The sequence below is a fragment of the Phyllostomus discolor genome, chromosome 1 (assembly GCF_004126475.2).
Source record: "Phyllostomus discolor isolate MPI-MPIP mPhyDis1 chromosome 1, mPhyDis1.pri.v3, whole genome shotgun sequence".
NCBI classification, from domain to species: Eukaryota; Metazoa; Chordata; class Mammalia; order Chiroptera; family Phyllostomidae; genus Phyllostomus; species Phyllostomus discolor.
Window position 1 is genome coordinate 11,476,047 of NC_040903.2, and position 14,115 is coordinate 11,490,161.

Sequence of the window (14,115 nt, forward strand, 5' to 3'; positions counted from 1 at the left end):
GGCTGATATCTTAACTGATAAAGTTCATGGCTTATGTTCTTGGAGTGTGTGCGTGTGTGTGTGAAGCATGTAGGTGTGCATGCCCATGAATCTAGTGATATTTAGAAAAACATACCGTATTTTGCCGTGTGTAATGAGCACCCATGTTTTTGGCCCAAACTTTCAGGAAAAACATCTTTCATCTTAATTCTTTTTTTTTAATTTTTAAAAGATTTATTTATTTATGTATTTATTTTTAGAAAGGGAAGGGAGGGAGATAGAGAGAGAAACATCAATGTGCGGTTGCTGGGGGTCGTGGCCTGCAACCCAGGCATGTGCCCTGACTAGGAATTGAACCTGGGATGCTTTGGTTCGCAGCCCAAGCTCAATCCACTGAGCTACACCAGCCAGGCTCCATCTTAATTCTTTAATTCAATTTTTATTCATTTATATTTAGAAACAAACCCAATTATTGTATTCCAGAGTATTATTTTGCAGGCGGATATCATTATTGCATTCAAGAGCTATATTTTAAATGCATAAGCATAAAAAATAATTAAAAACATTTATATAGATACCGAATTAGTACTACCCATGTGCAACCTTATTTTTCTCTCAAATATTTGGGAAAAAAAGTGTGCATTATACCAGGCAAAATACAGTATATTTGTGCACAAGTGTGTACGTGTACAGCACAAATTATATACCTTGCTGATTTTGATAGCCACTGGAATGGAAATTTTATTTCCATTTCCCCATTTACTAACCCATTTTGCCTTCTGTTTGAACATGTCTGGGAAAAGTGATCTTATAGTAATGCACTCAAAAAGAGGCTCACTTTGTCCGAGTCAGGGAGAGTCCCCTTTTAAAATTGTAACCACGCATCTCCAATAGGCACTAAGCGCTGCCCAGCAATCTTCTCATATTTGCCCTGCAAAGACCAGGCTCCAAAAAGACCACACTGTACTTTCTCTCTCCTTAAAACATCCATTATACCCTATCCACAAGTGCTTTTACCTCACCCCACTTCATATTAACAGAAGAAAGCAATCAGACATAATGTCTCTCAACTCCCCATTATGTATGTACCAACAACTGTGCCCATATTCTCTGCCGTCCCTTCTGTATAACACGGGGAAGGAGAGTCTATGCTACAACCAACGCTGATTCCTCTGTAACAGCAGGGAGCTTGGTATTGTTGTCACTCTCCTGTCACCATCCCCTAGAATTCCATCCTGTAGGAGCTTGCTAAGTACAGGTTGAATGAATGAATGAATGAATGAATACTGATGAATACGAAAGGATCCATTTGCCCTGAATGAAGAAGAGGACAGTGAAAACATAAAGATTTCTAGGGAGGTACTCCAAATTTGTAGCATATAGCTAGATGATCGTATATGAAACAAATGATAAATAAATAATAGACGATTGTTACCTTTGCCTCATTTCCTCAGTTTTGTCCCACCCAGCTTTGGGTATCTAACAATTAATGGTCACATTGATAGAGCACATTAATAGAGCCAGGCATTGTCCAGGCATCTGGGCATGTCATGCTGCCAAATCATCTCGGCCTCACTGTGTCACTCATGAAGTCTGAGTCACATGGAGCTAGGCAGAGAGACGACTGGGACCCCTACAGTGAACTTCGTATCCAACTTCCTGTCTTGAAGGACAGAGGTTACTCTCTGTATCTCTAGGCAGGAGCTGTCGTCATGCCGGAAAAGGCAAGATGTTCTCAGCTCACAACGGGGGCAGATCTTGGTTCTGCGGGGCCTGAATCTTATACAACTTGGAGAAGAGTCTCTAGGAAAAAGGTAGAAAAATCTCATATACAAAATTTGGTATGACAGTTAATATTTATTTAGAATGAAGATGGAAAGGGGTCTACAGAGGGACTCTGTAGCTTCAGCTTAATTTACTTCAATGGAATGGACCTAGTCCTACCTGAGACGCAGGTACATGACGACTGAGAATTCATTCTCTCCAAGCTGACAGGGTAGAAATGAACCACAGATAGACCACTCCTAGGGGTATGATCTTAGGTAAGTGATGGAAACTTCCAGAGCATGTACTTCCTAATTTGTTAAACCTTCACTTCTATCACCAGTGTATAAAAATGATTGTCAGCATGAATAATGCATTTAAAATACCGGCCATAGTGCCTGGCATATCATATGCTCAATGAAGCGCTCATTCGTATATTACTGGGACTCTTCATATCTGATGCCACCAGCCTGGGGACCTCCCTACATGATACCTGTCTCCAGTATTCATCTCTCGCCTGCCTGAATGCCCAAGCACCAGGCGTTTGGGGTTCGCCCCCGTGTCTTCACCATTGTGCATCACGTTCGGGGTACCTCACCAGCTTCCTCAGGAGCTTTATGTCTGCCTGTATACCAGAAACCCCCCTCCCCCACTGTCCTGGGCATAAACCAGTAAAACGAGAAAATTCCAAGATGAGGAAAGAAGATTAATAGTATATGAAGTACATAAAGAGCCAGAAATCCTGTAACTATGGCTAATCAGGTTACTATTACAGGGTTTTACAAAATTTGGATATTATAAATATGTGAAATTATTAGTGATTCACCTATAATTTATCACCTTACCATAGATGATGCAATTATTATGTATCTAATGGTAACAATTAGTTCTGTCACTTCTGATAAGTCAATTAACCTTCCTGGGCCTCAATTACTCGTAAAATGAGAGGGTGGGACTACGGTCTCTATGACTTCTTGCTAGTTTCAAAAAATGTATTAGTACAAATATCTTGAGTATAAATGTGTCATTCTCATTTTAATTTGGAATATGCCCAATTTGAACAGTTATATTTGAAGCTAATATGTGGGGGAGGAGAAGTCACTCAAAGGAAAACAACATAATTCTTTTACGTGAAATGTGTGTTTCATCTCAACTTCCTAATACTCTCTTTATGGCAGGGGCTGGAGGAATATAATTTGGTTCTTTCAAATGTCCACTCTAGTGGAGACAATGTACACTGGCCCTGTGGATGCGATTAAGAGAAGGGTGCGTGGGCCAGGTGCTTGAAGCAGCCTGGTAAGGAGAGGAGGACTCGCCCTGCTCACCTCACCGGGCAGGTGAGAGGGCAGATCTAACTTCATGAAGAAGGACGAGTATTGAAGCCTGAACCTATGTTCCAGATCGGTCACGAGCATTGCAGGCAGTTTTTCCAGATAAGGGAGGTCTGACAAAAGATAGTGAATCCATGTCCTGGGAGGTGTCTGGTGCAGAGCCAAGAAATATCTAGAAGGAGACTCCATGCTGAGATTAGGGTAGGTAGATACGGTGTGGAAACGGATACCGTGACCCATAAAAGAAAGGTGAAATCGAGGACTTGTAGAGACTTCCCATCCTAACCCAACCCTTCAGTGGCTCCCCAGTACATGAAGGCTAAAACCCAGCCTTTGCAATGGCCCGGCATGATGTGACTTTGGCCGTCCCTCCACTCCTCGTCTCACTACCCTCAGCAGCTCGCTGCTCTGATCCCACTGGCCTTCCGGTGCAACTCGGATACAAGAAACACACCTCGCACCACGGGCTCCTGTACTTGATCCTCCCTTTGCCTGGAATCCTCTTGTCCCAGATAATACTGTCTTCTCCGTTCATTTCTTTCAAGTGCTGGCAGAAAAGTCAATTCTGCAGAAAGGCCTTTTCTTACCACTCAATCATAAAAACACCTGTTTCTGACCCCTTACTTATCATTTATGCTTGTCTCCATTAGATATCAGATTGTGTGTATCCCTTTGTTTATCGTTTTTTATTTTCCTTCCCAATAGGACATCAATTCTACAAGGACTTGTTTTGTGCTCACTGCTGTGTAAAGAACAATGTGTGGAGCACACTACAGGTAACATACTTAGTGAATGAAAGCATGAATAATTTCTACTTTAACTCTTCTGTCTCCTGGACCTTCGTGTAGCAATTATAGCTGTATCTCAAAATTTGGCAGATCAACTTGTAAGAATGGAAGATTTTGTTCCTCGGTTTCTGGCGGCATCCCTGGAGCTTAGAACAACATGAAAGCTAAGAGAGTTGCTCAATAAATAATCTTAAATATTGTCCACCATGAAAATAAAAAAGTTCCCGCTCTGTAGTTTCAAGAAAGGAAATCAATGATTGTTCTTTGATTACAGTAACAAGGAACACCAGAACCAATTTTGAACCCAACCCAATAAAAAAATGGCAACTCTCCATTAGTAATAAGCACGCTTTGCAAAGCCCCCAACCCGACACACACCAGGAGTGCTTGCTCTGAACAATGTATTCTGTAAGGACTGTTCTCACTTGCTGAGCAGGCAAGGAATGCAGCTTTTGGTTCCAGATACTGAGTGGTGACCTCTTTTCTCTGGAATAAAAGATGATGGCACTGAATATGGCAAAACTCACAAATCGATTGTTATATCCTAGAAAGAGTTCTAAGCATACACAAATACTAACTCATGTTACCCCAGGTCACAAAACTAATATACTGTATTTTGCTGCATATAATACGTATTTTTTTACCATATTCTTGAGGGAAAAATAAGGATGCACATCATAACATGGGAAGTACTAATTCTGTGTCTATATAAATGTTTTTAATTCTTTTATTTATGCTTATATAACTCTAGAAAGCAATGACACCTGTATGTAAAATAATACCCTAGAATATAATTGGATTTGTTTGTCAATATAAATGAATAAAAATTGAATTAAAAAATTAAAAGGAAATATTTTTTTCCCTTAAAGTTTGGGCCAAAATCATGGGTGCTCAGTATACATGGGAGCACATTATGCACGGCAAAATACGGTATATTAGAGCTAGCATTCAATTATTATTAAATGCAATTATTGCGGTTTTAGAGTCTGTGCTCTCCGCTCTATAACCTGTGGTCTCTGTAAGAAACCTGAAACACAAAATTGGTATTGTTTCAGTAATAACCGTTGGTCTTGATGATGAGGCTGCTGACCTTTGTAAACATTTTTCAAAGAACTGCCGCCAGCCGCCTGGGGGAGAATTCCAGAGAGGTCAGAGTAGGCAGGTCCCTGTGAAATGGAACAAGCCTGGGTGAGGCCAGGGAGACACTTAACTTCCTGCTTTTAGTAATCAGGGAGATGACCAATTAGAATACCTGCCCTTGCGACTTGTGTGTGCATCTGCTGGGTGTCGAACCTAGGTTTTCCAGAAATTCAACGCCTGGGCTACTGAATGGCTGGCTGCCAGCAATGGCTCTCCATTACTAACTTACTCAGACAAGTCACTGAGGTGGCAGATGCCTTAGTTTATGCCTAAGTATTCTTTGTGGTAGCATCTGTCACTCATGATAAAGCTAAGAAGAAAGTGTGAAAATTACCATCACCGAGGTCCTAAAATCTTTGGATGTTAGAGTGATTGGTCCGCTGGCGGAATAACTCAGGAAAGCTCAAATTTGGATACACATTTTGTGGAATTTAGACCATGGCTAAAGTTTGTTTTTTGAGCATAATTCATCAGGCTTTTTTTCTTTTGTAGAGGAGTTTTTTTCCTCCTGTAGGGAAGCGGTTTTTTTTTTTTTCTTCTGTAGAAGTCATTTCATCTCTCTAGGACTCAGTTTACTTATCTACAAAATAATCAATTTGGAACCGGAAATTTCTAAAGGATGTTCCATTCTATGAAGATTTGATAAAGTAGAAATTAAATTATGTTAAATACATGTTTCTTTTTTCCTTCTTTCTCATTTTTGGGCTTATCATCATAGCTGTGCATTTACACAGAACACCTCTACATGGAACTAGAAGTAAACAAATTCAGTCAAATTAAAAAAAAAAACATTTATTGTGATAGGGATAGTCTATAGAAATGGTTTATGTTAGAAAAGGCTTTTATTTATCTGTGCACACTTTATCTTATCTTTGAATACTTATCTTCTCAACGGCATTTGCATCAATGCCAGTAGGAAAACATTGGAAATAATACAGATTCTCTCATCACATTCTCTTGTGATCTTGAGCGAGTTCTTAATCTCTCTGAACCTCCAGTTTGCTATCTACATGGAAGTATCTCCTGCGGTCTTGCAGGCTGGTATGATGATGCCCGGGCACGGCACATGGAACAACACTCCGTTTACCCTGTTGGTCCTCCAGTAGATTCCCAACCGAAGTGAGTTTTCCTCCCTCCCTTAGTCGTCTGTTCCCCATAACCAGAACTATCTGTGTTCCTTCTCACTTCACACCCACGAAAACAGACTGGAGTATGTGTTTTCTGCTGACGACCACCCTGACTAAGCCGGAAATCCTACTGAGGCTTCTGTTAGGCTCGGTATCAGCTGTGGATGCTCTCACTCCAAAGCCCTACGCCTGCGCGGATCATCTTACTACCTTCGTCTGCCTGTGCTGCACTCAATCAGTCCTCTCCGTAAACCTCAGCCCATTCCCAAATAACGTCCCTCCTGGGTTCAGGGTCTTATCTTTACACTGCAGCATCTCATGTGGATTGTCCTATTTTCTCCCAAACCAGCAGCTCATCTTTGTCCCATCCAGTTCCAGTAGTCCCACCTGTCGTCCAAAGCAAACAGGTATAAATCGGGTTGGGTCCGAGTCTATCCACTTTCTTCTCAGTTTTTATCCCAGAGCCCAAATAAAGAATGCACTTGATTTAACAAGAGTATAATACAGATTCATTTAAGTTATAAGATTTGTCTAATTTCTTAGAGACTGTTAATATTCTTTATGCTCTATTTATAGAATAGTATTGTTAGCCTGTCAGTGTGAACATTCATGCTTACTAAACAATGTCAGTGATGTCGAGTGTTTCACATAATAGAATATGTCCAGAAGGGATTGTAGAAAGAGTTGATGGATAATTGACCTAAAACTTTCTCCCCTTTACCAGATTATTTGTCATAGACGCCACGCTATAAGGCCTAGAAAATTAAAGTTACAGAATAGAATACAGAGCCTGATGATGTGAGTTTGAATTTCACCTTTATGACTTATGGGTTGAGTAACCCTGAGCCAAGTTACCTAGTCCCTAGAGGTCTAAGTTTACCTGCTCCAAAGGACCATGGTGAAAATCAGATAGTTCCATACTAATATTAATACTATACTATGTTTAACACTCTATTTTTTTATTTTTTTAAAGATTTTATTTATTTATTTTTAGAGAGGGAAGGGAGGGAGAAAGAGAGAGAGAGAGAAACATCAATGTGCGATTGCTGGGGGCCGTGGCCTACAACCCGGGCATGTGCCCTGACTGGGAATCGAACCTGCGACACTGTGGTTCACAGCCCTCACTCAATCCATTGAGCTACGCCAGCCAGGGCACATTTAACACTTTAATACACTGTTTAATACTATACTGCATTTCACATCTCTCATAGATAGGTGATCTTCAATAAAGCAAAATATTAATATTATTCATCATCATTTCATTTCAATAGATTAAAAAATAAAAATTATAAAAGCCAAGTAATAGCTCTAACCACATGACCATCAAGAGGCCAAGCTATAATTAGAATCTAAGCAAAATAACTCTCTGGATTCTCCGAGTATTATCTCTGACCAGACTAAATCCTCTTCTTCTAATAGTTCCTTTGTAGGCATTCATGTTCTTGAAATAAAGGAAACATTAACTCTAAAAACACTAAAGAAATTCAAATAGGTAAGTATTTCCTTTATTCCATTCCCAGATGGTGTAAAAAGATAGTACGTGTAAATTTTCTAATATCACCACAAATCAGTTTTATATTTCTTAAGCATCATAGTTCAGAAAGACTTCCCTGGTCGTGCAAATGTACATCCGCTGTTGCATCCCACTGCATTTGGGTAAGTAGACTTATGGGAGAATTAAAAGAGAGTCTGTTTTCAGAATGTCCACTGGGCTGTCTGAGGTACTACAACAGGTCCTGTCATTTCCAGGCCCGTGGTCCTCATTACACATCATGGGCACACAGACCTGTTTTCCAGTCGGCCCACTTTGTTGACAGGCCCAACACATCTACACCTCTGTGAACACACAGGAAAGCTAAGAACTTGCATTCCAAAAATTCATCTTGTGCATGTGAGTATTCTTTAGAACTCTTGAGGAAGCTTGTATTATGGTATTATAAATATAATGAGCTAAATATATACCACAATTAATGTGTATTCTACAAGGGACTTAAATTATTATTTGATTTCTTTTTGTCTTTTTATCAAAGACAAATACCAATAAAAGTGATTTTTTTTCCCAAGTCATGTGTGCTGTTGTACTTTTGTGAAATGCCTTTTACTGAGATTATTAGTAAGTAGGGAGAAAGATGGCTCTTTCTTAATTCAGTAACTATTTCAGCATAATTTAATGCATATTTGGATGAAAAGTAGATATTTTCACAGCCCAGAGTTGGATGCAGAAATAATGAAATAGCTTTGCCATTAAAATTTTTATTCAATTTCTCCCTGGTATGCATAAACTGAAAACCACTTTCATTTCTATGGCTGGAAAAGAGGCAATTTACTGTTGTGAGGTTTTAGTATTCCAAACCAGTGTAATTCCTCGTAGTGCCTGCACTCCTCAGTAGGCGAAAGAGCCTGTGAGTTCAAAACTCTAGCAGTGTGTGTTATCCTCAAAACTTTGCTCAAGTTCAAACTACTAGATGCATTCATACTGGTCTGCTGTTGAGATTACTTTTCTTAAAAAGAAAACATATTGAAGTTGAACTAAACTACAAATAAATAAATAAATAAATAACAACAACAACAACAAAAACCCAAACCATCCAAAACCAAAAACAAGTGAACTTTAAAATGTTAACAAACAATAACGCGGTGTACTTATTTATTATTGGAACCCCATGTAAGTTTTGAGAAACTACATTACAAGAATGTCTGGAACCACAGTCCCAAATGTCAAATCTACAGGAAAGGGCATTTCTCTGTTCTCTTGAAATGCAATGAGAATCTCTCTGAGATGTGATGAATGAGTCCACTATGGGAGAGGAGAGATTAGTTCAACGCCTGTACTGCATATCAATTCCAAAATGGGTCACTGATAGCCATTTCATAAGAAAGGGCATGTGTTATGTAAATCATCAAACTCTCATTGCCTGATCAACTGGTAAACTTTTTGAAATGGAAAGGTCTATGGAGATAATCAAGTCCAGTTTTTTTCATTTTAGACCACTAAAGAGGTAATATGGCTTACCAAGGTTAGAAAGTAAGAGAGTGGGTCCTGGCTAGTGTGTCTCAATGGACTGAGCGCCGGCCTGCAAACCAAAGGGTCACTGGTTCTATTCCCAGTCAGGGCACATGCCTGGGTATTGGGCCAGGTCCCCAGTAGGGGACATGCAAGAGGCAACCACACATTGATGTTTCTCTCCCTCTCTTGTTCCTTCCCTTCCCCTCGCTCTAAAAATAAATAAATAAAATCTTAAAAAAAAAGAAAATAAGAGAGTAGCTGGAAAGGGGTAAGAATCTGTACTCCTAATATTGTTTTATTTTCTCATGTTCAAGGATGCTACCCACTGAATGCAACTCTTTTTGTTTAGAAACAGATGCCATGGATCTATGAGTAGCACTGCGTGTTTATGCAGACCAGATCTAGTCTGGAATAAAAGAAACCAGACCTTCTAGACCCATCTCCCAGTCTTCTGCAAGAATGGGAGTTCAAAGTACTCAAAGCCAAGCAAACAAAAACTTCAGACTTGAAAGTTACTCATTTATTTTGAAGTGCATTTATTCTATACATATTTAAAGAGAGATAACAACTGCATTATGCAAACCTAGTGTTATATATGCCCTAAGAACGTAATGCATATTGCACATGTGAAAATATAGAAAGAAAAACTATGCCTGGAAATGATAACTACACTGTAAAACAATTTTAAGGCTTAGATGAAAATGTTTAATTATTTAAGGAAAAAATTCAAAACCATCTGTATAGGGCTTTAACCTAAGTCCACGTTTTCGTACTTAATACTCAAATCTTTTTACTATAGTACACTTCAGCAGACAAATAAGAAAGGTGGAAGAAATTACTTTCCTCAACTTAGATATGTAAAATGGTAGGGGGAGGAAGGGAACTCCTATGGGAAAATAAATCTGAAAAATATTCGAGTTTGTTTTTAAGAAAGCTGCAGAAAATCTATGAAGATGCTATTTTGATAATAAATGTTTACCCTTTTCATTAATTAAAATTAGGCTACGACTTTAGATTTGCGCATATTCTCATCTATAGAATCAGACTATGTACAATGAACTATAACAGTTCAATCCATTCTTTGGGTTTCTATCTCTCATAAACAAAGTATGCAGCCAACTTAAATATAGTTTAGGAGATTTTCTGGGGCTAGCATTTACTTTGGAAACGTCTTATACAAACTTCAAGACAGAAAGCACTTTTGTTTTCTGTCTCTATCAGCATTTACCCATTAGATAAAACTGCTCCTTAGAGTGGTTATCAACATTTTGTCATTTAAAAACACTTTCTAAAAACACTGGAAATCAGCTGTGGGTTTTGATGTTGAAGTTCATAAGAGAGAACACTGACTCTCTGCATAGTATTAGCACAGTGTTGGCCTGGGAGATGCTGACACCATAAAATATAAAATACAGGATAGAAACTGCTTATACACATCAGTATAGCTTCAAGTACAAGCAATTAGAAAAAGAAAAGAATTCATAAAGGTTAGTAGTCTTTAGAGGAAGGAAATGTGCACTCTCCTTTGGGAGAGTAAACGTTTTTGCTCCTAAAATTAGAAAACCAATACCAGAGTAGATTTTTCATCCCCAAACCCAGAATAAACACCATCAACAAAGAGTTTAAAGAATGACCACACATCGTCCATGAAATCAGGTAAACAATTCCCTCAACATAGCCAAGAATGCCGACACTGGTCCATGTAACCGTCAGTCTCAGGAAATAAAAACCAGTGCCTTACAATAGCAGGTCCCGTCCCATTTGCCGGGTACAATAACACACACTAATAAACAGAGACGCACAACCAAGTTCCTGGTGTCATGAGGACGCACGAGATAAAGTCAGCATTAAAGAGCAGTCACCGCTTCCAGAATTCAGAATTTTACCCTCTTTTAGAACTACAAATGTTTCCGTTGAAAGAGGCCACAAACAGCACTCTGCAAACTTACTTAACATTACTTGAACAAACCCTGCATTCCACCATCCCTCCCCACCATGGGTTACAGACAGAGATTTCTGATAACCTACATCCGAGTGACACACTTACTCTAATTTCATGTTTGCTGTTTGTCAATGCAATCCGATTTATGCCACACTTGGCAGCCCCCTCTGGAGGACTAGATTAGCTGTGGATGTAAAACATTTATAACCTATTTGCATTTTTACACAAGTTTCCAATTTACAGCAAGGCGAACACCAAAGTATCACCACGTCAAACATCGTCTGCGGCTGCGTTTAAGCATTGCCCTGACACCTTCAGAGTCAGTCACGAGCTGTACGCAAACACTCTCAAATGTGTTCGGAGCAGCAGGAAAATAAAAGAATCTAAGTTTACTCAGACTCTTAACAGAGACTTTAATTCAGGGAAAGGTACAGGCAAGTACACGTCTTATTTTTTAAAGCACAAGATGAGTGTCAGGGACACTAGGAGAAGAAGCCTCTGACAAACATACAGAACAAACACTGGAAAAACAGTTTGCTGTTTGGATTCCACGCTAAGGTCTGTCCTATAAGTTGGGGATGCTGTCCCACAAACTCTGTTGGGATGTAACATAAGTAATACTATAAATATGTCTCAAGACAACCTTATAAAAAGCTTGTCAGTCTTAGGCTCCAATCTTAAATCATAAGAAATTATAACACATGTATATCCATGTCCATTTGATGAATGCATTTGCATAGCAACAAACAGATGAACCTCATAACATATCCAAATAAAAATTTTGCTGATACTATAAAAAGGGATAATAGATAAAATAATCTAAGATCCATATGGACTAAATGTTCTCAATATAAGCAGACATATCAATTATAAATTTTTCATTTCCTCAGTTTTGGTGCTAACATTTTGATTTAAAGTGATGATCACAGTTTTAACGTTCTACTGCTGTGAAAACATTACTGAAACTTACAAAAAGTTTATATTATTAATCTTTTTTTCCTTCAAAAAAATCTACCTTTCTTCACGTCCACCCCACAGTTACATTTCTCTGATTTCCTTTCAGGTGCCTCTTCTAGTCCCTTACGAAATTTTTATTGCAAAACAGAATTTTTAGAAGTAACTAAAAAGCACTCCCTTACCTTCTAAACCTGCTTCAATCAGCCCAAACTGTTCCAATAATTTAACAAAAAGCACAATGACGATCAGAACTGCTATCATTTCAAGCCCTTCCAAGTTCATGGTCAGCTAGGTCATGGTCCGATAACAGCCAGTGAGAAGTGCCTGTCTTCCTGGCTTTCTTTGTAAAGCCATTAAACTACATTAAGAAGGCTACTGCCAGAGGAGTAGGGGAGGAGGAGAGCCGAGGTGGGGGGGGGGGTAGGGAGAGAGGGAGAGAGAGAGAGAGAGATAGAGAGAGGGAGAGAGAGGGAGAGAGAGAGAGAGAGAGAAAGAGAGAGAGAGGAGACGAGATGGAGCGGCTGCGAGAAAGGGCGTGAATGGGAGAAAATACATTCATCCTGTCTACAGTAGCAGAGGCCAGAAGTGGCAGCCGGATAAAGTCAGCCTGTCGGAATTATGCGCTTCCTGGGGGTTATCACTCTTACACAGAGAGACAGCCACGCATGGAGTAACACGCAGATCACCCGAAGACCTGGGAGGTCACCAGAAGGTCTCCAGGAAACATGACGTGTGGCAGTGATGGCTAGGTGGCCGCTGGTCCAGCCAGCCTGAGCCCGCTCTGCTGGTGGCTTTGTTGGGCTGGTCAGTTGCCTTGGAAACGGAAACTAACCAAGGCTGGACTCCTGCTGCAGACAGGGACCAGCGCACCACATCTTGAAATAAACCTGAAAATGCTGAGGGGCGGAGTATCAGCTCGGATTCAGCTGCTTCAGAAACACTGTTTACTAGTCAGGAGAAGCGAAGTGTGTGTTTTGTCCCAGCGAGATGAGAACAGCGAGAAATGAGGCTTAAGGGAGTTGTGCCGTATTGACTCGCTTCTTTTCAATGAGTTGCTTTATCCCAGGGCACAGCCTGAGTCATTGTGAACGAGTTCGGGGATTTGAATAGTGACTGTCTTACAGTTTCAAATGAAAGGTATAATAAACTAGTAAGTATTCTTAATAATTGTAAATTTTAGAGTTCAGCAGCTAGCTGAGGCATTAGCTCATTTCCACTGAATACACCAAAATACATACTTCTTTTTTTCCAGTGTATACTTCCTATGCTTTTTAAAAAACATGATCCAAGTAAATCTGGAGCCACAGACAGTTTTTGAGGAAAAAAGATCAATCAGAAACAAAACTTTGCTTGGAGCTTCTGTTTCCTGCACAATCATTCATTTCCCCCCTCCCCCACCCCACTGCTGCCCAAATAGATCAGACCCACATTAAAATACAGAATTAAAACAAACAAACAAACAAACAAGTGTTAGAAGACATCTCAGAAAACCAATTTAAGATGAACACACTGAGGACCCAGAAAGCACCAGGAAGATCAGGCAAAGGCAGAGCTGGTTAGAATGCATGCCTTCCTAATGTCTGGTTGGCTTTTGAGGCAGGGTAGTGCAATGGTTCAGAGCACGGACTCCAGAGCCCAGATGCTTGGATTCCGGTCTCCGACCTCTCACACAAGCCGGGTGGCCTCAGGTAAGTTACTCAACATCTCCACGCCTTCACGTGCTTGTCTGCAAAAAGGGCATAATGCACTTAGCTCATTGGACTGTTACCGTAATTGAGTTTAATACTTTCAGAACAGAGTATTCAATCACTCGTAGCTCTTGTGCTTATTACAAGTCTCTTCGTCTGTGTTGATACCACACAGCGCTGCCAGAGCAATGGCTCTGAGACACAGCCCTCATATTATTATTCCCTCCACAAAAACTTTCCATGGCTCCCTCTGTCCCTAATGAATAAAATTGAAGCTCCTTTTAACTGCATCCTAGTCTCTCGGGCATCTGACGGCAGCTTGAGGGGGCACCTCATTGGCCCTGTTTCTGTCCATCACTCTACCTGACAGCTCAGCTTCCTCCCTGCAAGCT

The 14,115-nt window shown here is 40.0% G+C and overlaps 1 protein-coding gene across 4 annotated transcripts in view; it reads right to left on the bottom strand.

Annotated features, from left to right (window-relative positions):
* Positions 1-14,115, bottom strand: part of KCNIP4 (potassium voltage-gated channel interacting protein 4) — a 927,129-nt gene that overhangs the window by 400,626 nt on the left and 512,388 nt on the right. Inside the window, exon 1 of one of the 4 annotated variants that reach the window (XM_028506527.2) lies at positions 12,218-12,450. The exons of the other annotated variants lie outside the window; for them this stretch is intronic. Coding sequence (XP_028362328.1) covers positions 12,218-12,317 — 100 coding nt within the window. The 5' untranslated portion in view covers positions 12,318-12,450. Of the gene's footprint in view, positions 1-12,217; positions 12,451-14,115 lie in introns of those variants that run through there. 4 annotated transcript variants of the gene reach the window in all.